Here is a 24,315-nt window from a genome sequence, read left to right on the forward strand (position 1 = left end):
TCGATGTGAAGTAAGTTTTGGAAGACCCCCTTTTTTAAAATCAAGTTTTATTAGTGATGTGCTTAATTTCTTGATGCCAGTGCTTAGCAAAGTCAAGCTTATTTATCATTCTGGGACATCTGATCATATGTTGAGCACTTAATCAGAGCTCATTGTTGGTATTGCCTAGATTATTTCTTGGGGTGTCAGGTGACCTATGGCTTTCCAGCATCCTTTAAGCATAGATAGTTATCTGTATCTGGATAGGCTTGTGACCCTGTCGAAGTGGGAGCATTAGTCTTTGGAAAGAATTTGGAAACTTATGAGATGAGTTACTCAGCACAGAATACCTAGTCTTTAAATTTGTGGCTGTAATGTTTATGTTGCTGGTTTAGTTAAGTTGGTGGCTGGTGGTGATGCTGGCTGATAAAGGTAGATTTGATCACAAGGGCTTTGAACATCAAGGGATCTTTGGATGTGGTCATTGCCTGGTTCTTAAGGGGTGTTGGTGTTACTTGCTACTTTTGAGCCCATGCATGAATTTATGTAGGACTTGGACTGCTTGGTTGCTTAGAATTTTTAATTGGAGTTGAAAACTGTGATCAACAGCAAGCACTCCTACTCTACCCATATCAAGGTAAACAGTGGTAGATTGTTGGGTCAGGTATACTGCCCTGAGGAACTCCTGTCTATGTTGATTGACCTCCCAACAATCACAACCATCCTCAAACCCCTGATTCCCATTGACTTCAGTTTTATGAAGTGTTTATTCTACATTGTTTATTTTCCTTTGATATCCAAGGTGGCCACTTCTCTTTCCTGGAATTCAGCTCTGTCTTATCCTCTTGTTAAGTTAATTATTCATCACCATTCATAACTAGAGTGACAGGAATTCAGTACTTTGATCTATTGTGATCATTTAGCAATGTGTATGGTGCATCCACTTGAAATATTGTAGCTACATTTGGTGTGGTGTTGCTACTGGTATGCTGTTTATACTCATTAAGCTGGATTTTGTGTTAGGGTCTGTCATGCTAGAGTAAAGAATTTGGAGGCCTGGACTTTGTTGATAACCCTCAAACAAGCAAAGGACTTGCCACCTGTCAAAGCTGTTGGGGGGGTGGGGGTGGGGGGCATCAGGCATGGAGCTTCACCAGTGCAGTGTTTGAGGTCCTAACACCAATTGGCTTTTTGCTTGCATTTGAGATTCTTTGAGCCAAAAAGGCCCCCTCATTCAGACCCAGTTAAGTTCCGATGAGGAATTGTTGATCTGAAATTTAACATTTTTTCCCCCACAGACCTGACCTCCTGAGTATTTTTAGCGTTCTGTTTTGATTTTCAGATTACCAGGATCTGCACTTTTACTTCTAATGTATCATGTCGAATTCATCATTTGATCAAAATGTCATGGTTGTGGGTGGCTGCTTGTAATAGCCTATTCAAAGGTGTTAGTTTACGCTAGAATGCAATTTTGCTGATGGCCCATAATATCTCATTTGCTTGGTTTTAAGCTGCTGGATCTGATCATTCCAATATCATCAGTTTGGATATTGAAGTTCTGAGTCAGTCCATTCTGGCTGCTCTTAGTGTTACTTATAATTAGTACTCAAAAGTTACTGGTTCAGAAGCTGTGATAGAATACGTATTAGATACAATGTCATGAGGAACTTTCCTTATGCCATGAGAAGGCTCCAAAGGCCACTGCCATGTGATTGTTGCAGTTGGTGAGGCAGAACGTACCTAGGGATAGGGATGGAGTATAGGATATTCTTGATTTGACTGATAGAGTCAGTGTTATAAAAGCAAGTCCCTGACCTTGAAACTGTTTACATTATCAGTGATTCCAGAACTAATTCCTCTTCTGGTTAGCCTCCAAGGTCTTATTCCTGTTAAGATTGTGATAAATATACATGGCTTCCTTTTTCATTTTTGAATTCTCACTGTCGTGAAGTTTCTTTTAACTAAAAGGCAGATGAGTGTATTGTCTTTGTGCAGAAGTTAGATTTTTGGCAGTAGGAGGCAAGACCTCATTCACCTTATTTCTTCCATTTGAGTGCCTTTTACAGTATATGCACAGTGGGTTTAACATTTTGGTATAAATCGTTAACAAAATGTCCTTTCATTTCTGGGCTTTGTTTCTGAACCTAACTCTGATCCATAGGATTAGAGTCTCACCACATGGGTTTTAAGGAGACTGCATGTATACAGTAACCTAGTAGGTTTAGTATCCCAAAGCTAGAGAATTTGAATTCAAGTTAAGCATTGAAATTATTCAGTCTGGTGATTTGTGTTCTGGCATTTGATTAAAACTGATTTAAGAATCTTTCATATGTGCTTCAAATGATCCTGTCAAATCTACCTAATCAGTCTTGCATTTGTTTCCTCTCCTACATCACAATTGCACATTTCCCTAAAATTATTGATGTTGGCTGACAAGGCCATAGAAAAACAAGCTGGATGCTAAGATTTCTTGGACTGAGTTTGAAAAGTGTGCAAATGTTTTAAGATGGTCATAAATATAAAATGCTTGTATTGATAAGGCAACTCTGAGCACTGCATGCAATTCTAGTTGTCATATGAAAAGGATATAGAGAAACCATAAAACAGTGCAGGAGAGATTTACAAGGGTGTTAGCATATGAGCAAGACAAGATCCTATCAGGAAAGTATGAACTGATGAGCCTCTTTTTTTTCTTAAAGGGGGGGTCTAATAGCTGCCCTTCAGGTGGCTTGTAGCTGCCATTTAATACAATCTTTACAGCATTGCCCACATCCTAAGACATGTTGCAGCAAGTAAATTTCAGGAATCTTGTCTGTAGTACTCAGTACATTTTTTAATGCTGTCTACAAGTGGATTTAAATTGGGACTGGCTATCCACTTGGGAGTGGAAAGAAGATTTTGGTGAAATGATAGTCTTTTGGTTTAACGAAGTTTTGTGCACTGTTCTATCTCTTGACACAATTTCCTTTGGTTACATCAATTGGGAGTAATCACTAAAATTTTTGTGAAACATCTAGAAGCAAATTTCTTGCAGTAAGATCTAAATAGTGAGATGTAGCAGTGCATTTATAGCTGTTCTGGACTTTGACTGGATTTAGATAAAACATTTTTTCCACTGCTACTGTAAACTAGATTGGTTACGGATCTGTAACTAATGGGGGTAAGTTGAAGTGACAAATTGGGCATTCCTCACAAATCGCATGGACATAGAATTGACATGTAAGCTTCCAAATTATTTTCCTAATTTATTAAAAAGAAATAATGTATTTTTATGCTTCAATGTGCTTCACAGTAATTTGCAGTTTAGTTGGGGAACATGGCTATCATCTTACCTCAAACAACATGTCCAAATGATCTGTTCTGTATGATTTGCATACTGTTAACTTGTAAAATAGTCCACCTGATTGTATTAATAGACCTCTTGTCTTGACAAATGTAATAACCTTTTAAGAGCTTAGGGTCTTATTTCTGAAACTGAAAACTTTTGGTCTCAAACTGAAAATCCTGCTGTTTAGTGGAGCTGCATCTGTGGAATGTAGAAATTCTTTAATAATACATTTGTAAATAAAGAAATGTTTGGTCCACTGAGTGAAATAATGATACCTAATGAATTGTCTTCAAACCCCTTCACTGGCTTCTGACATACTTGGGAGAGGTTACTCATATAAATTGTCTGTAATGAAGAGTTTGTTTTTGAAGGGAATGAAAGCTTTTTTTTCCAAATGTGTTAATTTCAAGTCAATTTGAATATGATTTGAACATGGAAATTTAATTAATTTTTAAAATAGTTGTTGACTGGTGTTTTGCATTGGATCTTGGCAATTTTTGGTTGTCTAATAAACAGAGAAATTCTCATTTTATATCGAAGGAGTAGAATCAGTCTTTCTTCTAAATACATTTCACATTTAATCTATTATGTGAATTATCTGTCATTAGAAGCAGATTGGTGAGGTCTAGTTGGAAATAACATTTTAGAAGTACTCAGATCAAACAGTATTCAGAAGATTCAACAGATGTGTGTTAGAAAATTAAGAATGTGTCAATTAAGAATATTTGTGGTTTTATATTTTTGAAAATATTTAATACATGTAACTATTCTCTTTAAATTTTGCAGCAAATGGGAGATGAGCCCATGTCAGAAGATGAAACAGTTCTTCAACCTGTAAGTCAGTGATTTCATGTGAATATTTGTCTTTTTACAATCTATTTACTCTTGTAATCAGTATCATAAATATAGTTTCTGGAAAGTGCCAATTGTTCTTTAGTCAATTTTGCTAAATTTTATAATGAATGTGTGAAACTGTAGTTGAGTTGGTGAACTTGCTGACCCATTAAGCAACCATGTCGCTGATAGCTTCAGTTAGCTGATCTCAGCATAGTTTTATCAGTGATATCAATGTTGCAAATCTAGAGAAGGGAAGTGTTCTTGATTCATGATGCCATCCTTACACCTGATGAAAGGAGTATAGCTGTGCATCATCATGAAAGGTTTAATTGTAAGATTGCCCCAGGGATTGAATAGCTTTTCATTAATGTTAGGTCTGGTATGCACAGGGTAAATTATATCCTGATTCCCTCATCTGCAATTTTGTCTGCTGAGGCTGCTTTTGATCTCATCCTTGTGCACTTTCCTTTCTAGACTGGGGATTGGAGAGTTTGGGTAACTAAAGATGCTTTGCAGCTGATGTTTTCAGTAGAAAGTAAAATTGATAGCTTTTAAAATAAATTAATAAAAAAAAGTCATCCATTTTATGGATGAGACATTCGAATTGTTGATTTTTACTGCCCAGGTTGAGACATTTTTTACTCATTTTTTTTGTAATTGTAATGGTGAGAATTCTTAAAGGTACACGTTACTGGCTGTTTTTCTAAGCAAGGACTTTTCAACAGGTGAAATATTTAAGTATCTTGCAGTAACTGGTGACCTGCATTGAATGGTTATTTAGTTATACAAGTGCATTCACTCAGTCCCTTGTTTATGAAGGAATCCATTTGTTTGGTAATCTAAGTCAGGTTGGTGCTTATTTATAATAAATGTGCCAGTAGGTGTCATTTCCAGCCTGGGGGTTGGGTAGGTTGCACAATGAAATTTCTTTTATTTAGATAAAATTAGTTTCTTATTGTAAAATCACTTTTTATCTTCTATCATAAACATAGCAGTTTCAAATGTTGTTATTAACTCAAATTACATTTGTTCTTGTGGTCTTGTACGTATGAGGTTAGATAAGTGATTATCAAAACAACTTTAAATATTTTAGTGGCGTATTGTTAGCTTAGATGAAAGTTCCTAGCTCTCTAAATATTAAAGTGCTTGAGCGCATAGTGTAAACAAAAGCAGGTATAGGCCATTTAGCTCCTTGTACCTGCTCTGCCATTCAGTAAACCCATGACTAATTGGCCACTTTCCTACATTAAGCCCATTTTCCTAGATTCCTTTAAAATCCAAAACTCTAGTCATCTATGTTGGATGTCATCAGCGATTGGTGCTCTGCAACCTTCTGAATTCCAGAGGTTCACTACCCACTGATTAAAAAGAAATCTTTCTGTATCTTCCATGAATGCCAACCCCTTGAGATTCTGACTCCTTGTTCCAGACAATATTTTATCAATCCATTGAAGCCCAATAAGAATCTTGTATGTTTCAATGAGATCACCTCTCATTCTTCTGAAATCAAGGATAGAGACCTCGCCTGTTCAATCTCTCCTCATATGACAGAAAGTATATTTTTCTTTTGGTAGGGAGACCAGTCCTGTACACATTATTCTAGGAGTGGCTTCATCAGTAAGACTCTTGTACACAAATCCTCTTCCAATAAATGCAAACATACTATTTGTCCCCTTCTTTATGCTGCAACAGTTAATTTTGCTGTATTCTCACTTTTTTTTATATCTAAGTATGTCATTGTTTAGCTCTCATCAGTAGTTCTGATCATCAGTCCACCTGAAGCCAGATGTTTTTCAGACTGTCTCATGATTGTTTTCATTGATATTCTGTACAGCAAGTTACATGGCCATTTATAGATTAGTTCATTTGTTTTGAAGGAGTTTTCTCTGTAGGAGATTCCAATTCTCTCCTCTGGATGCTGTTTGTGTCAAAAGGAAGGTGGAAGCACTACCAAACCATTTAGTTATTTAGTCTGTTATGCCATTAATTGAGATTATGGGTGATCTATATATGTGCTTTTGTCCCACATTTCTCAGTGATTTTTAGTAAGCAAAAATCACTTGACAGTTTCAAATTTTAAAAATTGACCTAACGTCGGTTGTCATTTGTGGAATAGTTTCAAACTTCTGTGCTTTGTATTTTGGAGTGTCAAAAGCCTGGTCACAATTTTTTTGGCTAAGCTCTGGATCCTAGATTCCAATAAGTGGAAATAGCTTTGCTTTTACCCAGTTAATTCTCATCTTGGAAAAATGCTTCAGATCACTAATAACCATCTAACCTATAGGTAAAGCTTGCATAGTTACATATTTTTTTGCTTTCATTTCAATCTTGGGAATCTGATAAATCTGCCCTTCTCTTTTTATTTAAGCCTTCCTCAAGTGTGGTCCCCATACTGCTCCACTTGTGACTAAACCAGACTATCTTAGTAGCTTCATCACAGCTTCAATCCTCTTGTTTTCTGAACATCCAGACATAAAGATCAAGATTGCATTTGTCTTCGCTGTTACAGATAGCAGATTTAACATCGACCTGTGTCCTTGATGTGATTTAATTAAAATATTTTCATTATGAACAAAAAAGCATTTTTTTCATCATTGTATAATGTAAGCAATTGACTGCGTTCAGTTAGATTGTGTCAAGTTATTTGGAGCTTATCAAGATTAGTGCTGCATTAGTTTCCATAGTCGGGGTGTGAATTGAATCTTGTACTACAACAAGGTACGGAGCATTTGTTTACTGAGTTCAGTTTGTCATCAGGATAATGGTCATGATTTTATCACTCAAATCTTTGCAAGAGCAACATTTAGTGGCACTAATTGCTATTTTTCCCAATGTATTAATATAGCACATTCTGAAAAATCTTTTAGTTTAGTGAGAACAGTCAACCACATTGTACATCTGCCTTTTATCTTAAGGTATTCACATCAGCAGTGTGAAACCCCTGTGTTTCTGGGGCAATTAGCATGAAGTGCCACAGAGATGCATGCAGTACAGCGTGGCCTACTCATAGTACTTTCACTTCCCTTAACTGGTCCTCTTATGTTGTGTTCCCTGTTAACACAGAATCAAACTCAGAAAGCATTTAGTACAGTTTGATGAGTGGGTGTAGGGGAGAAGACTGTTCACCAAGATTTCACATCTTGAGGTGGACATCTGTCTCAACTCTGAAGCAACCCTTCATGGCACTGGAAAATTGTGACAGTAATTGAGATTTATTTCCAGATTGTATATTTACACCATCTGCTGTACTCTGCTACAACTCTCAGCCAGATTTTAAACACCTCAATCATTTCACATCAATAGTTCTACCAAAAGTGAAAGCTCATAAAAAAGAATGAACTTCCTCTGACATAGAATGTGAATTTTTCTGGTAAGTATTCAATGGCCATCCCAACTTGTCCTTAAGAGGTGGTGGTGAGCTGTTGCCTTGCTCCCACAGTGCTGTTTGATAAAGACTAAATATTTAGACCAAATGACAATAAAGGTACAGTATATTTCCAATGGAGGATAATACAGAAGTTGCAAGTCTGGGAGATGCTGTTGAAGAAGTCTCAGTGATTTTCAAGAAAAACACTTCTTCAACAGCATTTTTTAGATTTTCAACTTCTGGCACCTTAAAGATAAAAGGAGAGCAGGAACATCACAATACCATTTGTGGATTGGGTACACTGCAGACATGGTGTGTTGGCTGTGAAAGCCAGAAATGTTTGCAGTGATGGAGAGTGTGTCAATTAAGGGGGCAGTTTCGCCTTACATAGTTTCAAGCTTATTGAATGTTTGAACTAGGGTTTTGATAGTGGAGGATATGGTGATGATAATGCTGTTCGATGTCAATGCCTGACACTGTTGTATGACTGTTGGTTTCCACTTCCTGGCCAGCTTAAATGCAAATGAAATACACAAAGGACCCTTGAAGTCAGAAAGCAAATGCATTGGATCACCAAATTAAAAATTAATTTAACTAGTTCTTAAAATAATTTGAAATTTCATGTTAATTGTGATAGGTCTTCATAAACAAGATTGTCACTTATTGGTAGATCTGGAAAATCCCAGTCTTCATTTGGTATCCATATTTTCCACTTCCATAATAATGCCAGAGTAAATGTGTGGGTCTCCAGTGGATGTAGACCGACATATCTGCATTTTCAACCCTAAAGTTAATCTTTTTTCTGTGATAATTCTCGAGGTAAATTGTGATGGGCTTTGCATAAATTGCCTTTGGGTTCACTATGTAACATGAAAAACTAAGCTTTTATCTGTGGTATCATTGAAGTGGGTTAATTATTATGTTGTTCCTTTGTTTGATATTACAAATGGGTTTCTTCACACAAATCTAAAATTAGGCTTGTGTCTTAAGAAGTATTGTGAACCATCGTCAGATTAGATTTATATTCATTAGTTTACTGCTTATTCTAGCAGCTTTCAAAAATGCCTAATAATGTAAAATCAATGGCCTTGGTTAGAACAGCTTTTATGCTTGTCACTTTGTAGAGTACTTATGGCTGTATGTTTGTAACAAGCTCACTTTTGCATAGTTTATTGCTGTCTGCATATCTTATGATTTTAGGGTATCAAATGTTATGTATTTTGCTTTCTGGCACCACTTACAAGGTTGAACATTTGAGACAGTTTTCGTAGAACATGTTCTGCTTTCAAAATTTTTCAATTTAAGTATCATATAGAAGATAGCAGTACCAGTTCTTCAACAAATGGAGGTTTTTTGTATAGCACTTCCCTTGATTGCATCTTGGATCAGACATAATTCAACTTTAGTATGACCCTTTGGACTTGGTTGATGTTTATGCTTCTGTCAAAATAGAATTGAGTGCAAGAGGTGGTTTCCAATGATGGGCACCCTTGACAGTTTTGACTTGCAAGTTCAACGCATGAGCTCAATGCTGTGAATTAACTTAATGCAAAAGAACCTTGGCCATTTGTGCCTAGCTATAATTTATCATGGCACATTTATCAAGATCTGGTTGAATGTCTCTTGAATGTACACCAGGCAACTGTGAACTATTTCTGCGGAGTCTATATGTACTGCATATGTTCAATCAACATCAGTTGCTGGTAAGTGTAACCGTTGCCTTTAAGAAGTGCCTTGTACCAGCTGAACAACTAGAATATGCTAGCAATTGACCAGTTGTATTTCTTCCACTAATGTAGGAATCGCTTTATTCCTAGATATAGGAAGTTTGAACTTTAGCTGATTTTCAGTTTTTAAAAAAAAGTCAGCTTTTCTCTTCTGACAAAATTGTGATAATCCGTAAATATTTGTTTGGATCCTTCCTACTTGCATTTAGGTTGAGAAGTATCACTTTTTTTTTCAGAAGATACTTGTCCTTTTTACGCCAGGACTAATTAAAATATCTGATATCTGCACACTTCCATTAAAATTTTTGTAATATGTTTTCAATTCTAGAAGTCAAACTTTTTGTGTAAAATGATAAGATTCTGTCCAGTGTCATTTATACTTTGCATTGAAAAACTGAAACAGGAATTCCTAGTACATTAGGAGAAAGATAGGTCCTTCAAGCCTATTCTGCCGGTTAACAAGATTGTGCCTGACTTGATTGTAATCTGAATTCCAAATTCATGTCTACCACTGGTAACTTTTCATTCCTTTGCACATCAAGAATCCATCTACCTCTGGCTTTAAAAATATCCTAAGAATGCTTCAACTGCCCTGCAAGGAAGAGGATCTTAAAAGAAGTAGCAAGTCAATTAGATAGTTGATGTTTGTTTTAATTTTTGAAAATTTCCTAGATTCGGGGAAGATCACATTGGATTGGAAAATAACAAATGTAACTCTTTTATTCAAAGAAAGTAGGAGCTGGTGACGGCCACTCTGCCCCTTAAGCCTGCCCTACCTTTCAATATGATCGTGAATGATCTGCACAGGCTTCAACACTTAGGTGTCAATTTCTCCATTAACCTTCCATGCCTTGATCTTTCAAATATTTATCAATATCCTCCTTGCGTATATCTAATAATCTGGCCTTCGCCACCTTCGGTGACAGATAATTCCAGATATTTACTACCCTCTGAGAGAAGAAATTTCCATATACCTCAGTATTAAATAACCCTTACTGTATCCTCTTGTTTGTGACTCTCTCAAGTAAAAAGAAGCAAAGCTGAAAGTTGGAATCTACAGGCCAGTTAACTTAACAATTGTCTGAGGGAAAATTTTAGAAGCTATTATTAGAGACGATGTAGCATGATACTTAGAAGAATTCAAGATAATCGGACAAAGTCAGTGTAAAAGGGAAATCCTGTTTGACTAATATATTGGAGTTCTTTGAGGAGTAATGTGTGCTGTGAAAACAGGGGATTCAGCAGATATACTTCTGGATTTCCAGAAGGCAATTGAGAAGGTGCTGCATCAAAAGGTTATTGAACAAAATAAAGCTTGTAGTGTACGTGGCAACATACTAGTGTTAACAGAAGATTTGCTGGCTAACAGGAAAGAGTTGGAATAATGTAACAATGTCACAGTGGTTGTTGCTGTGCCTTCAACTTTTTACACTTTGTACAATTGATGAAGGCTTTGAAGATACAGTTGCTAAATTTGCTGCTATCACAAAGGTTGAAAATTAAATAGTGAAGCGAACACAAGGCTACAAAGAAATTTTGATTGATTATCCCTTCATAGCAGCCTTGTGTCTATAGTAGGAAGGCCAGAAAGTGGGCAAAAACTGGCAATGGAGTCTCATGTAAGAAAATGTGAAATTGTCCATTTTGGTAGAAAAAATAAAGAAGCATATTATGTAAATGGTTAGAATTTATAGAGCTCTGAGATACAGAGGGATCTAGATTCCCCAGTGCATAATTTGCAAAAGACTAGTATGCAGATCCAGTGAGTAATTAGGAAAGTTGGTAATATTATTACTTTATTAATAGGGGAATTGAATATTTTGGGAAATTATCTTCAGTTGTATAGGGAATTAGTGAGCCAGCAATAGAATACAGTATTGATATTGTAATTTGGAATTGGTTATTATTGTCACATGTACTGAGGTACAGTGAAAAACTTGTCTTACATACTGTTCATACAGATCAATTCATTACCCAGTGCATCGAGATAGTACAAGATAAAACAGTAACAGAATGCAGAATAAGGTGTAACAGCTACAGAGAGAGTGCAGTGTAGGTAAACAATAAGGTGCAAGGTCATAACGAAGTAGATTTGTGAGGTCAAGAGTCCATCTTATTGTACTAGGGAACCGCTCAATAGTCATATAAGAGTGGGATAGAAGCTGTCCTTGAGCCTGGTGGTACGTACTTTCAGGCTTTTGTATCTTCTGCATGATGGGAGAGGGAAGAATAGAGAATGTCTGGGGTGGGTGAGGTCTTTGATTATGCTGGCTGCTTTACCGATGCAGCGAGCAGTATGGACAGAATTTTAAGGAAGAATGCTAATGCTTTGGAAACAGTCAAAAAAAATTAGTGGATAATGCCTGGAATGAGTGGTGGTCTTATGAGAACAGGTGCAACAGGCTAAGCTTGTATCTGCTGGAGTTTACAGGAGTAAGGGGAAACTTGCATACAAGGGGTCTGAGGGATCTTGACAGGGTGGCTGTGGTGAGAGGTTTGCCCCTCATGGGAGAACCTAGAATTAGCAGTCATCCATTTATGATGGGAGGTGAAATGTTTTCTTGGGGTTTGAGATTCTTTGAAGCTCTGTTCCTCAAGGGGCGATGAAAGAGGTCTTTGAATATGTTTAAGACAGAGGAAGTTAGATTCTTGATAAGTGGGTGCAACGTTACTACACATAGACAGGATTGCAATTGGATCAATCATGGGCCAAACTTAAGGGGCAAGTGGCTATTTCTGCTCTTAATTCATATTTTCCAGATCTTTGTGACTCTCTGAGAAAATTTTGCCTCATTTGTCTAATATGGGTGACTGCTTATTTTTTTAAACAGCGACCTCCTAGATCTTGGTGCAAGAGTCTCTCTGCATCCACCCCATTAAGACCCCTTAGGGTCTTGTATATTTCAATCAGATTGCTGCTCTTTTCTCTACTCCAGCAGTTATAAGCTTAGCCTGTTCAGCTTTACCTCTTAAGACAACCAATCAGTTCAGGTATTAGTCTGGAGAATGTGTTATGATAAAATTTCACATACTAAATTAAAATAGCTTCCCCTACTGCTATGAATGCTTTGGAGATGGTGGAAGAAGCAAGTGACATCCTTTAGCTCATTAAATATGCCTTGAACTGTATTTGAGGCCAGAAAATGGTTGAGGGACAAAACAGATTTATTGCTCAATGTTGTGAGCATATCATTTTCTTTACTGGTGTTGTTATTTAACTGATGAAACCAGAGATTGTTTTAACAACTTTTGGACTCCTTTGCCTGGAGGTGCTGTGTAAGACTACACCTTGTTTAATCAACTGGATTGCCTTGATTTGATTCCAGTATACCAAGCAGTTGCAACGAGATCTTGCTTTCAAATAGTGACATGCTCTTGTTGCCTTCACATTTATGTAGCCAATCACTAAGCTTTGGATTAATGGTGGCTCTCATGATTTTGCTGCTGACATGTTGTGTCAATAATGTTGACTGTCCAGTGGAAGTTGCTAGAATTGCTCATGTTGAGGATGTTCATTGCATGCTACATCTGTGCAGAAATTGCAGCATTTTGCAAGACCCTACCTGAAAGTTGTCTTACACAGGGATGGGCTATTTTGATTTCCTGGCAGGTGCAATATTGTGTAATCATCTTTGAGCATCTTCAAATCTAACTTTTATAATGGAGAATAGGTTATTGATGGAATACCAAAAGAAGGTTGTGTCCACGGCACTGACAGAACATCTGCAGTGTCCTTGGGATGAAGTTTAATATTCAGTCACCTCATTGATCTTCCTTTGTGCATGATTCCAGCTGCTGGAGGGTTTCCCAGCTCAGAGTCATCCTAGCTTTTGTGGACGGGACTGACCTGAGAAATTTTCCTCATTGGGAAGGTGCAGAATTCGCAGGTGTAATTGAACTATTTGGATTGTGGTGCAGCTCATCTGGAGTGCAGATTTTCAGCTCTAAATCTGGGATGTTATCTGGTCCTGTAATCTTTGCTTTATCCAAGACACTTGGCCCTTTTCTTGTTAACTTGGAGTGAATTGGGTTGGTTGAAATAATTGCAAAGACCTTGGGAGACTCCATAGGTACTTAATAGGCACTAATGGTGATGTTGCAAATGCTTCAGCCTTTGGCAGTGTCATGCTGAGCTCTGCCAGTGTTGAGGAGAAACTTTTCTGAGCTGCCACCTGATTTAATCTCTCTCCTCCATTCTCAACTGGGTGGGGTACGACTGAACAGATTGGTTGTGGGAGCATCTAACTGTCTTTGCAAAGCTGCAGCTCACTTGTGGGTGTACTTGGTTTCTGCTCCCATAAACATGCATTGCACAATGCTTGGCCTGAAGCTTTATGGAAAAGGTGGAATGAGGGATATCCTAAATTATGAGATTATACATGATGGTTGAATATATTTTTACTGATGGCCCACTGTGCCTTCATGCCACGGTTTCAGCTGCTAGTTCTGTTCTGATTCTGTCTTGGTTTAGCATTGTATGATGGAGGGTGCCCTCTGTGTGGAAAATGTAACTTTGTCTCCACAAAGACTGTGGTAATCACGCCTCAGAATACTGTAATGAACAGATGCTTCTGTGCCACATTGTTTGGTGAGGGCGAGATCCAGTAAGTTTGTCCCTTGTGTTGATTTTCTCGCCACCTGCTGCACACTCAGCCTGGCAAATGTATTTCTTGTGATTTAATCATTGATTCTGCTTTTGACGCACTTGGCCTTAATCAAAGTGTTTTGGAATACCTCATTTAAAATCAACGAATAACGTAAACGAGATAAATAAGTCTTAAAAATGTACAGTTTCTGAGTTGGCTTCACCCTTGCCCTGGATAAATTCCTTGAGCATTCCTCAAGATTCCTCGAGAATCATTCATATAGGCCACATCACCAGCAAGGTCCAGCGAAGTACAATAAAAATTTTCTTCCCTGAAATTAAAAACTGCATCCATCCCTATCAAATGAACATAAAATATCCATAACATTGTTAATTAAAATGAAACAAAGGAGCTGGAGGAACACAGCGGGTCAGGCAGCATCTGTAGAGGGAAATGGATAGTCGATGTTTTGGATCGAGACCTCTCATCAGGGCTGGAAAGAAAGAGGGGAGATAGCCAAAATAAAAAGGTGGTGGGGAGGTGGATACCAGGACATCAGATTAGTAGGTTTGATCTTGTTTTGCAGTCAATTCACTTCATGTTGCACATAAGATCATAATAATTCCTTGCTAATTGTTCTAACCTTGGAATTAGACCTAGATTGCTGCTCTGAGTTACTGCTTCATCATCTTGAGAACTCATGGTTAATCTGCAGCATTGTCTGAGTATTGCTAATTGAAGAAGAAATGTTAGTGTTGGAGAATTATTCTTTTTAATCTTGTGCTTATTATGCATCTAACCAGCTATCTCAGCAAGCTTTAAGGGCAGTGCAAATTGTGCCAAGCACTCAAGTTTGTGAGTGGCCTGAAATTAGTAGTTCAGTGCTGCATTAAAACAAGATTACTCTAACGGTAAATTGCAAGGAGTGTCAAAGTATCTCCAAGATACAGGAAAGTGGCTATTGAAATTGACAAGATGTATACTAAACAGAAGAAAATACTATCAGGGTAGCATTTCTTGTCTTTTCCTGCCAAGATGAGGCACACAAACTATCCACACTAAACATTGTAATGTAGACCCATTAAGTCATGTGATACAGTCCTTTAAGGAATACAGCTTTAAAACAGCAATGATTGTTTGCAATCAATATTGTATATGATGCATGTTTCTGGAAGCTGCCCTTTAAATATTTTTCAGTATTTGCTCTTAGACGACCATAAAAATCAGTGTTGCATAAGAAGCAGGTATTGGAAGAGTGCAGGGATCATTTAGGGTTATAGGGCCAGAGTAGGTTGTAAAGCAGGGAAGCTTTTTATTTGGGGGTGGGCGGGGGCAGATTTGAGAATTTTAAAGTCAAGGCACTACCAGAGAACCTCCCCATGTAAATCAGAGTGCAAGACTTTCAGAAAGCCACTTCAGATGCTTCACAGCTAGTTAATTGCTTTTTAAAGTGTAGTCTATTATTTTGAAAACAAATGCAGCATCAATTTTCACTCAGTGTTCCAGAAAATGGCCAATGAATGAAGTGATCATATAATTTATTCTTGCATTTAAAGAGAATATTACCCAAACATTAGAACTACCTGCTATTTTGAAAAACTTAATGTTAACAGCAGACAAAATCCTCATTCAAAGGTTAATATCCCTGCCAGTATAGCAGTGTCAGTATTCACAGAAGCATCAGTGTAAATTGTGTTGCAGTCCTAAATTGGTGCTTGAACACAGGACTTTATTTGGAAATTGTTATGTATGTGAACTAAGATACTAATTGAATATATTAATGAAAGTCAAAAAATATCCAGTGACTTACAAAGAGAAGTGAGCATCCATCTTTTGTATTTGGTTTAAGATCACTGAACAAAAGCTTGGTTGAAAGATGCTTTCCAAACATTTCTAAAACTGGATGATGTTAGAAGTTAAGAGTTATTTCCAAAGAGCCTAATGGCTGATGGCTCTGCCAAAATTCTGGATTGGTTTTGGATTATAGAGAGCTGCTTGCTTAGTTGGTGATTTTAAGTGTTTGTTAGATATTGATCAGAAATACGTGGCAGCAGGAAGTAAAGATGTGGACATGTGTGAAGATTTTCATGAGATAAATGTAGCTGAGAACCAACTTTGCATTCTTGAGTACATACAAATTTGTAAATGTAAAACCAATTGTAGCCTGTATTGTTTCTGAATGTAGAATGTCTAATGTTGAATATCACATAGAGCCTAATGTGCTTGGTCGTAATAACAATGGTAAAATTAGTTCTGTTAAATGATTTCTATTGTTAAATAACCTTAATGTGATTTGTACAGAAAATGTTTTTCGCAATATTCTGTAAAAACTATGTAATAGCAAACTCTGGAGTAGATTTAAAGATTTTTCTTTCCATGTGCTTGATGTGCTTAAAGTAGCAAATAAATAATAACTTAAGCAAAATCATACTTGGGAAGATAGTGACAGATTATTCCCTTTCCTGTTAGTTTGATGGATGATGCATTTGTTCTGTCTGTAACAGAGAAGTTGATTAGAATAAAAATATTTTGACCATTTTCTTATTTCATGGGATGTGGGCAGCTGCATCAGTTACCCACTCCTTAAATTGAGTGGCTTACTAGGGTGATTAAAAGTTGACCACATTCCGGAGGAGTTTGAACTACGTACAAGCTAGTTTCAAGGCTGCAAACATTGATGGATTTTCTTTAAGTTCAGTTTAATTAAGTAAACATCAACCTGCTGCACTAAAATTTGAACTGCTGCCTCTAGATCATTGTTGCAAGGCTTTGGATTACTGTTTCAGTAATTTAATTACTATTTAACCCTATTTGATATCAATATCCCAGTCAGGCAGTTCAACTGAGAAGTTGGGAAAAATTCCTCTTTGCTTTAAGTGGACAGATTCCTCTCTAAAAACAGAAAATGCTGGTTTAATAATTTTAGATTTGAGATCATTAGGTTGTTGTGAGCTTAGGCGTATGACCCAGAGTAAGTAAAGACAACAATGGGAGAGGTTCAATGGACTGGTTGCGTACTGGTGTCCCTATAAATGAGACTCCAGACTTTTCAGCTTTGTGTCAGAAAGGATGATTTGCAGTAACTAATAAATCACTTAAATACGTACCTCAAGTGTCTGAAGTTATATTGATTATTTCTATGGAGCAGATAAACTCTATTGACATTCATGTTATTAAGATGATGTAGACAACAAAACTAAGAACAGAAGATCACATTTTGGGCATTCGTATTTTGCAAACGTTTGAAGTTACTGTCCTATTTACATGTAAGGAAAACAGCATTGCTGTAATTTGTTTGGAAATTCTGGCCCATGTCTCACTTCCTATTGTTAAGATCCCTCTGGCATTAGTAAAATAGATATCTACCTTTTGTAATGAATTGGTTGTTTTAAGAATGGATATCTTGCCTTCAGGGATGCTTGGAATCTGCCTGAGGTGTTATGTAATTCCATTGTTCATGTCCCTTTTCCTTAATTTCTCTTTAATTATTCTGTACTGTGGTAATATACTCTGACATTCATTCACAGCCTTCAGGCGCTCTTTCACATAAGTAGCCTGGATCCCATGTATTACTAACTTAAAATGATCATGAATTTAAAAAAAATGATCTTGATTTTATTTTTAGATGATTAGAATATTTCTGTGCATTAACCAATCTGTGTGCAGTTACAGATTTGTGCAAACTTTTAAGTGACGTTCAAGTTTTGCATTACTCGGTCAATTCACTAAAAACTGAGCTTTGTTTTGCAAATATTGTAAGGAATTGTATTTTGGATGTAAAATGTAAGTGAGCAAAATCATGCAGGGTTAAAGTTGGGATCTCCAGTTGTATCCTCCACAGTTGAAATGCCCAATATTAATGTCCGACAGTTACATACGAAGGTCACTCTGGTCTTATCAGTTTCCATTATGTTACCAATATGAAGACAGTAAATTTACCTTTGCTATTGAAACATTTAATCCTTTTCATTAAAACTCACCAATTATGAAAAGTATGACGGTGCTAATTTGATTTTGTTTTTCCTCAATATTCTACCTCTTAATTGATTTAGCAAATCTAGTTGTACAAGGCAAGCTTCCTAAGATTGCACAAGTTCCATAAATGCTTCTTGGGAAGGTGACACCTGCAACTTAGCCTGCTGCTGGGACTCAGCTCTTTGTATTTGGCCTTTGTTCCCAACATTCATTTAAAGTATATTTTGTTAAGCTATTTGAGTAAAACATCAACAAAAGATATTGTCCTAGTCTGAGATGCACTCCAGCTCTGGTCCTGGAAAGCACAGGCAGGCCCTCAAATGCTCACTACATTTACCTGACACTGGCCAACTTGGTCAGACCCAGGAGCAGACTGAATGAAGTATCTCCTGACTGATGGGCAGCTGTGCATCAGGTGCCAAAGATCAGGAGCTTAGCGCTGAAGTGCAGTCAGAACTTGAGCAGCCCATTCAGATGTTGAGAGGGGCTGTGATCTTGCACATTCCTAACATATATGGAATATCCACAGAAATGACACTGCCTCAGTTCATGAACAGCTTGAAAACCTGCTCTGAGGAATGGCATTGAAGGTATATCCAAAAGATAATCCCACATAACATGCACTATCTCCAGAGGAGAATTTTGGAGCCTTTGTCCAATGAGCTATTACAGCTGAATGGCAGTCAGCTCAGTTAGGATTGCTTCACTCTTGTGTGTCCTGGGCACCTACAATGATGGGGTTATGAGAGGCATTGGCAATGAGCCTTAGAGTTGTGCAGTTCACTGCTCCACTGTTCAGGCTAACCCCACATCTGGCAGCTGGTGCACCCTCCTTTGCCAGCAAGGACAGGAACTCTTACCAGAGGCAACCACAGCCCATATTCCGTAAAGGGAGGGAAAAGATGGGGAACTCTTCCCTCTTCGAGGCTGGGGGGGGAGAGAAACATTGGCTCTGCATACACATGTTGGAGGATGCTCTGCATGCAGGCTCTGAAAAGGAAAGTCACAACTCCAGTAACTGACCACTGCCCTCAATCAGGAAATTCAGAACTGCAGCAGAGATCCAATATTTCCTTTTGCCTCAGAAGAAATCGGCAAGCTGCATCTGCATCTAACTCATCTGGCATTGAGGCCATCAGCTGGTTGTGATCAGCACACAAACTACTTGCATACATTCAGCCCATCAAGTGCTTGATCGCTCCCAGGGAAACAATCCCATTGGTTCAATTCACCTTTGCTTCACTCCCCTGGAGTCCTGCAACTTGTTCTGTCTTGCATGTCCACCAACTTTCTCTTTACTGATTCTCTTCCTATTTGTCTACACTGAAGTGGCTACTTTATAGTAGCTATGTGCCTGTGATGCTGCTGCAAGTAAGTTTTTCATTGCACTGTGCATACATGTACTTGTGCATATGACAATAAACTCTAATTTGACTTAATTTGGCAGCCTGTCTTTAGGATGGCAGGAAAAAGACTGGACCACCTAGAGGAAACCCATGTGGTTACAGGGAGAACATGCAAACTCCACATACAGCTCTAGTGGTATGGGTGTTAAGGCCACAGCACTTTGCCACCCTGGAGGAAAGTACTTGAAGCAGTCTGTTAAGCACCCCAACTAATTGGTGAATTTTGCCTCTGACTCCTGCCAGTTTGCCAGCCAGATCTGTGGGACTGGGGGTGGATCCCAGCTAGGGAATGTGCCTGATGCTTCATGTAAATTATTGTACCAATAAGGATCTACCTACCAGGAGTTGGAATATTTCTCCCAATTGATCTAGGCAAAGGATCCAGCAGTAAGTACCTGTTGGCAATTGCAAATCTTCCATTTGTGACTGCAAGAAGCATGTGAACAGTGCAAGACAGGGTAATCTCCATAACTAGCCCATGCAGAGCCAAATCTGTCAACTTCCAATGAAGGAAACAGGAATACTTGCCCTGCTAATGATACAGAAGGAAATCATTCGGCCCATTGCATCTGTGCTGCTCTACGTAGGTGGTATATAGCTGGCAAGGTGGGGAATTGCAAACACCTCCTCTCCCAAAGCAAAGGGCTTTATCAAGGACTCTAATCAGGTATGGTGGATCAGCGTGCCGAGGTCATACCTGGGCCACGAAATCAGCCCAAATCCAAACGTAATCCTGAAAGGATATTTGAGATCCACTATCTTGAACACTTGCTCAAGTGTGAGATAGGTGACTGACAGGCCAGCTCTCTGGGTTTGGATCCAGGGCCAGGTGGTTGTTGTCTTGACTGGACTGAGACCTCAAAGGACTGGTTGAAATGGAACATGTGAACAGACACAGAACCTACGCAGATGGCTGTGGCTGAGGAAAAGATCTTGTAATTCAAGCAGACGGAGGGCATCAGTGCCCCTTTTGGGCAGCAGGGCAACGACTGCACTCTAGTTCAGTGATGGTGGAGCTGTTGTCAGCCAGAGTTGCAAGAGCTGCTATAGATATCCTGTCTTTTTCCACTGAATAGGTGCATGAAGCATGGTCCAAATCTGCAAGATCTGGATCTGTGACATACCATACAACTTGGAACCCCAAGAGCTGCAGGTCCCTCAGTGCGGCTTCCTTCTGGTATGTCTGCCACAAGGCTTAACATAAGTGAAGTGCAAGTTGAGAACTTCTCTCTCAGGGAATTCTATCTTGGACTCTTGTCTCTTGGTTGACCCCTTTGCATATACCCATCCGAAAAAAACGATGGTGCCTGCCCACCCAGTCTTTAGTTTCTGGAGCCACTGTCAATAGTTTTGAACCGTAACATTTCTGAGATTCAGATACTTTAAATTATTCATGTTTAAATTTATTTATTGAATTGGAAACTTCTTTAAAAACATTAAAGTAACTCAAACACTTACTTGCATTCTCTCCCACAATATTGACAATCCCATTCAAATGCTTCTGGGTCCACTCTCCAGTGAGTTAGTATTTTGCCGCTGGTGTCCAGTCCTGCAGCAAAGATAAGAGGTCTAATGTATTGTGATCTGACCTCCAGCTTGTCTCAGATACCCAATTCCAATTTTCCTACCTGATCCCCATTACCCTCAATTACCCAACAGTCCATAGATTTACAGCCCTGGAAGTAAACAAGAAGTCCTCATCTGAGTTTTAAATACTCAACTCAAAGACTGTACACCACCACTAGGTTCTGGATTACTCTATCAAAAGAAATTTCCTGTCAAGCCACCTCAGGATCTTGTAAGTGAAAAAAATCACCATGTAATCATCTGAAGGTTGGAAATGTATTGCAGTGGGGTACTTTTAAGAGTAACTGATTAGGACGTTATAGCCAGATTTGATGCACAACTGTAAGTTGTTTAATATCTGACCAAATGTATCTTCTTATAATATGCAGTAGGAAAAGGTGCCTTTCCACCTTGCCATCTGTCACTTTAATGAATACCGCTGAGGGAATGAAATGTAATGCTGACCAGTAGGGAAAGAACTGAAAGTGCAAAGGTGGACTGGATAATTTGACTACTATTAACTCTATGGGGTCATGAAGTTTGTGGTTCCCAAGTTGACAGGCTGGGATAATAGTTCCCATAAATTACAAGCTTGCGAGGATACATCATGCTGACTGCTGTCAATGGAAGGAAACCACTTGGATCCTGGTTGATCCACAGTTTTGTTGCAGAACTGCAGGAGAAATGCAAGGCTTTTGTAGGGGGGTAAGCAGAATGAAGGATGAACAACAAATTACACTTCTATTCCCTTACCATCATTTAACACTGGTAAGATTATGGTGCAGAGTTTTGAATAGCTACAAATTTGTCTATGGACTTTCGTTGATCTCATTAATGTGTCACAGTAATCCTAGTTGGTTTGTTAGAATGCAGGCATAGTAGTGTAGCGGTTAGCTAACACTATTACAGTGCCGGCGACCCGGGTTCAATTCCAGCCGCTGTCTGTAAGGAGCTTGTATGTTCTCCCCATATCTGTGTGGGTTTCCTCCAGGTGCTCTGGTTTCCTCCCACGTTCTAAAGACGTATGGGTTAGGAAGTTGTGGGTGTGGTATGTTGGTGCCAGAAGCGTGGCGACACTTGCAGGGTGCCCTCCGGAACATTCTACGCAAAGAATGCATTTCACTGTGTGTTTTGATGTACATGTGACTAATAAAGATATCTCTTTTTAAAAGCATGAAGATATAGCTTTCCATTAAGCTTTGGCACCATAGATCGAAATGACCAGAAAGAGAGCTTACTAATTGAAGATTAAAAACAGTACTGTCCCCACGTAGAAGTAAATTGTAAGAGATAGATATTTCCTATGTTGTTTGTCCTGTGTGGACTGTTTAAAACCATACGCTCTCTTGATTCCAAGCTCATTCTCCACACCCATTCCTCGCAAGAATAGGTTTTCATTGAAAGCAAAATTTCCAAGCATTAACTAAAAATAAGCATTAACAGTTAAAATACCTGGTAAAATTACCACCCCTAGTTACTACTTAGGTTGAGCATCAGCATAATGGGCAAATCTTACTGTGAGTTTCAGCATTTTATCAGATCTCAGGACATTTAATTAATTTACAGGTTGTGGGCATTACTGAAGTGCCAGCATTTATTGATCAAGGAGACAGCTGAGAGCTAATTGCATTAGCGGGTTAGGATTGTCCAATATGGTTAGAGTCAACTCAGTGTTGTTGATACCAAGGATATGGTGTAAAACCTGGATAAGGATGATGGATTTTTTTCAGGTTATCTGACATCCTCTTTTCCTTCATGGAGGTGAATGGAATGCATATCCCAAGATAAAATTGACCTTAAATTCTTGTCCAAGGAAATTACTAGTGTCTTAACTATTTATCCTGTTAATTATTTACACTTATGTAATTGCAATTTATGTGTAATTTATAGAATAGTCTTTTAGAACAAAATTCCTTGAATGTGACATTTACTTGCTGTATAAATCTAGAATGCAGCTGAATGTTTGTGTTTCTCCCCCTCTAGCAAGATGAAGAAAATGAACAGGAGATACCAATTACGTGCCTTGTTAAAGAAGGCTGTGAAAAGGCTGACCCTTCACAGTTTGAGATACTTAAAGTTTTGGGGCAAGGATCCTTTGGAAAGGTATGTTTAAGGAATTGAGATAAACCTGAAGATATTTCATTATTTAATACACAGATGATATTTTTTAAAGTGAAGATGTGGCGACTCACCGTCCGAGCAGGCGAACCGGCTCGACGGTCGGGGCGCGCGTCGTCAAAGTAGCAAGGCCCGAGAAGGCACTGGGCCTTCATCTTCCCTGAGCAATGGGGGAGAACCTGCGCGCACGGGAAGACTCTAATGATGTAGCGCATACGTCATTTCCTCTCTCGGTAGGTGGGAACCGTTTCACTTAAAAGGCCCGCACACGGTGGGAAATAAATCAGTCAGTCTTGTTCTACAACTCACAGACTCGTGTCTTTATTTTCAACTCACGGTAGCAGCCATTACAAAGATGTGGAAGCATCCCTCTAAATTTTCTTGTTTAAGACATTCAGTTTTTTGTTTGTCTTTTAATATTTGATACAGTAATTGCATTATATTTTCTCATAACATAGGCCATTTGCTCCATTAGTCTTTGCCAGCTCTTAATACAATTCTCTCCCCTGCCATTCTTTCACAGATGCCTATTAACACCCCCCAATCATCTGCCACCCACCTATAATATGGGCAATTTACAGTAGCCAATTAACATACCAATATGTCTTTGGGATATGGGGATAACTAGAGTACCCAGGGAAAACTCATCCTGTCATGTGGAACATGCAAATTCTGTAGACTGCAATGGAGGTTAAAATTGCAGCTGGGTCGGTGGAGCTCTGTGGCAGCTGCACTACCTGCTGAACCACTGCTGGTGAGTTGGCTCTTGAGATTGACTGTTAAGAGATTGTTACTGAGGCAGCTACTAAGTCTTTGGTTAACAGGCAAAATTACAGGTTTAATAATCAGTAGTGTTTTGTGGGGAGATCGACTTAAGACACTGAGTTAGAAGAGAAGTGAAACAGTAGATAATTCCTTCCAAATTTCGTTGACACCTAGTTCAGCAAAGCCTTGATTTTTTAATATTTTCATCCTTGGTCCAACAATACGTAAGTTGAGGAAATTATGGGGAATATTAAACTGATTTTTTTCAAATGTCGTCTTAAGTTCATGGATAAATGCGCTGATAAAACACATTTGCACCAAATCTGGCTTGAGATGGTAGATGAGAAATCATTGAAGAAGTATTTTCTGTTGAAGATTTCAAAATGTGAAAGCCTAAACAAAGAATGCAATTTGAATGGTTGGGTACTAATAAAAAGCTCCAAATTGGCACCCAAAAGATAAAATAGACATAAAAGGAGAGAAGTTCTATCTGCTTAAAATGTTGGTGCACATGTTTATACCCTGAATTTTTGTTTTGTTTCTGTTTGAGCTGTGCATGATTTAGTGACAAACAGTTGGAAAAATTGTGTTCAAGTGACATATATTTTTGCTGAAGATCAGGTATTGCTGAAGTCAGACTTTCAGGGTGTCTCAAGTTGTC

At 38.4% G+C, this 24,315-nt stretch overlaps 1 protein-coding gene across 2 annotated transcripts in view; it reads left to right on the forward strand.

Annotated features, from left to right (window-relative positions):
• The window catches only part of LOC127569448 (ribosomal protein S6 kinase alpha-3), a 78,321-nt gene that overhangs the window by 6,368 nt on the left and 47,638 nt on the right, over window positions 1–24,315 (forward strand). For both annotated transcript variants that reach the window (XM_052014096.1, XM_052014098.1), the window contains 2 exons: window positions 4,094–4,141; window positions 22,755–22,874. In XM_052014096.1, coding sequence (XP_051870056.1) covers window positions 4,094–4,141; window positions 22,755–22,874 — 168 coding nt within the window. The remainder of the gene's footprint in view (window positions 1–4,093; window positions 4,142–22,754; window positions 22,875–24,315) is intronic.

The sequence above is a fragment of the Pristis pectinata genome, chromosome 4 (genome assembly GCF_009764475.1).
Source record: "Pristis pectinata isolate sPriPec2 chromosome 4, sPriPec2.1.pri, whole genome shotgun sequence".
Lineage (NCBI taxonomy): Eukaryota > Metazoa > Chordata > Chondrichthyes > Rhinopristiformes > Pristidae > Pristis > Pristis pectinata.